Source organism: Melanaphis sacchari, unplaced genomic scaffold, assembly GCF_002803265.2.
Source record: "Melanaphis sacchari strain LSU unplaced genomic scaffold, SCAv2.0 Contig746_pilon_pilon, whole genome shotgun sequence".
NCBI classification, from domain to species: domain Eukaryota; kingdom Metazoa; phylum Arthropoda; class Insecta; order Hemiptera; family Aphididae; genus Melanaphis; species Melanaphis sacchari.
The window spans coordinates 20,092-22,956 of NW_020271528.1; the positions used below are offsets into that span (position 1 = coordinate 20,092).

At 30.8% G+C, this 2,865-nt stretch overlaps 1 protein-coding gene across 1 annotated transcript; it reads right to left on the reverse strand.

Moving 5' to 3' along the window:
• Nucleotides 1–203: 203 nt before the first annotated feature.
• Nucleotides 204–1,250, reverse strand: LOC112601009. Its single transcript, XM_025348403.1, has one exon. It carries the CDS (start codon nt 1,248–1,250, stop codon nt 204–206), a length of 1,047 nt encoding a protein of 348 aa, XP_025204188.1.
• Nucleotides 1,251–2,865: the final 1,615 nt, after the last annotated feature.

A 2,865-nucleotide genomic window follows, 5' to 3' on the forward strand; every position in this document is an offset into this window, starting at 1 on the left:
GCAAATAACAGTATAGTTAACCAAAAAATGTTACAATTCGTTTGATCATAATAAATAATAACTTATCAACTAATAGTTTTACTTTCAACATTGGCATTACAGTTAAATTTGATCTTATACCTATTAATGCTAAAAACTTAAGTTTGCCTTATTGTACGTTATAGTAACACAGAGTCGACAACACACGCGGGTATGACATAACATTATTTTTTTAAATATTCATTTAATTTTTCAATTGCATAATTATAACAGTCCGGTTGTTTATTTTCTGAAGAATAAAGAAACTGTTGTACGTCCCACGGACATCCGTTATGATATGCATACTGTAGACACTGAAAGTGACCACCTAACGCAGCCGCAGAACACGTTCTGTTGTCCCACGGGCAATTATTTTCGTGGGCATACTTAAGACAGTCAATTTTCCCGTTTTTCGCAGCCTGATAACACGTTTCTTCGTCCCAATCACATCCGTTTTCTCGGGCGTATTTCAAACAATCGATGTTCCCATTTATTGCAGCATGATAACAAGTGCTTGTGTCCCAGGGACATCCATTATTGTGTGCATATTTAAGACAGTGCAGTTGTCCATTCAACGCAGCTAGCATACACACAATCTCATTCCACTCGCATCCATTTATTTTGGCGTATCGAAGACACTCCAAATGTCCATTTGCCGCGGCTACAATACACGTTTCACTATTCCACGCACACCCGTTTTCATGAAGAAACTTGAGACAGTCCAAATGACCGTCGCCCGCCGCTCTCGAACACGTCCTCGTGCTAAACCGGCTTCCATTTTCGTATGCGTATTGTAAACAATCCATGCTGCCCACGCCTGCTGCCGAGTCGCATGCAGAATCATACCTGAAGCTCGTAGTGCCCCAGGGGGTTCCAATCGCACGAGCCAACTTCAAACAATTTATGTGTCCGTTTAATGCTGCCATCTCACATATGCGTTCAATTTCTTGCTCAATATCGGATAAATGAAAGGCGTGCTTCACTTTGAGAAACATAAGACGCCTGCTGCCGCGAAGGTTGAAACCAATATCAGAATTTATCCTTAAAATTGCGAAAATCGACTTGCAACACCTTCTTAGCTCGACATGCTTAAGCTGCAACGTGTTGTGCCTTTTCCGCGCATTTCTAATTCTCCGCGCGTTGTACTTTCGCCGCTGGGTAATGTTACACGCGTTGTAAGCTGTCTTCAATAAGCTGGGTAAAGTGAATGTATCATTAGAGTTGGCTTCCATCGTAACTGTATTTTCTGATAAATTAACGGACAGAAGAAGTGTCAGCTCTAACTTACCAACTGTAAATATAAAATTAAAACATTATAATATCAACCAACGTAAAAATAAAGAGATTAACCTATTTTAACTTTAAACCAGAAAGTCAATAAGTGAAGTGTGAAACCAAACTTTTGGCATATACAAAAAAAATAAATAAAAATGATAGTGATTAAAAGAGTACCAAACTTAAGCGTCTGGCGACAGAAAAGTCAAATGGCTATAAAATAATTTACTCTGTTATTACTATGCACCTAATGTAATTAGTTATTTTAAAGGGATTTTAAAACCAACAGGTATAGATGATAGCTTAAAAATAAACAAATTTTTGTGAATTAATTAAAAATAAAATAGATACAGATAGTTTATAACAAAAATTAGGTTTCAATGTAGATTCTATTTTTAAGTCTGAAAATTCTATATATTTAAATAAAACTATCAACACTATTTTAAAAGTTATAGACAAAAGTCAATAAGCTTGCAAATCTTTAGTTAACACCATAGATAAACAAAATGTATGATATTAGAGATAATTTATGTATTACTTATGATAATTTATAAAATAATAAAAAATGGAGTTATAATAATACCTCAGAACTTAGAAAATTAAATAATTTAAACAAATGCTTTGATTATTTTTATGAAGATATAGAAAAATCAAATCCTACTAATAATTTAAATTACAACCTTTTTTAATCAATTTCAGATTACAATAAAGTGAATGATTTATAACATCAATAATACCAAAATGGATTACCTAAAATTATTTTATCTAATGTACCTAGATAAAAAAAAACTGAGATATTATTTCTACTACAAAAAAATATATTTTTCAAAACTCAGTTATTAAAATTATAATATTTTCATTAGGTACCAAAAAACAAAAACGATAACTTAGATTAAAACACTAAAGACAATTATTTAAATAATAAATATCAGAACCAAAAAATCTAGTGAAAATCGAAAATTGTAATAGTAATTACTAATTATATAGATAAATAACGTAATCAGAAGAATATTATCATTATCAGTAGAACTTGACGGTAACGAAAAATATGTTGTTATATATACAGACTCGAATATCTCATGTATAAATTATTTTCTAATCAATGATAAATTGCAATGATTAATATAGCTCTAAAATAAAAATTCAATATTGAAAACGATCACATTAAGACAAAAGAACAAAATAAAAATTACATAATAAAACCTATAGAACGCTTGTGCAAAAATAAGTATTTAGTATTAAAGTCATAGACCCTTAATAATAATGATGGTATTACAATTTATAATTTAGTACGGACCATGGTCAGAGAACAATATCGTGTTTTTATAAAATAAAGGTTTTCAAGGTATTATGAATTGTTTGTGTTTTTAATTAAAATATCCGTAACACTTTAAAGTATACAACTCACACTCAACTAAATTGTTAAACTTGTTATTTATTTTTATGTACAAGTGTACAACCTATCTTAACATTAATATTGTATTTTGAAAAATAAATTTATCAAATTGGTTATGAAGACTCAATTTTTTTCATACTTGCAGATTATTACTAGAAGGTACCATCGCTGCATGA

Excerpts from the sequence above, each read along its gene's own strand:
- LOC112601009 (XM_025348403.1), bottom strand. The coding sequence starts at position 1,250 with ATGGAAGCCAACTCTAATGATACATTCACTTTACCCAGCTTATTGAAG.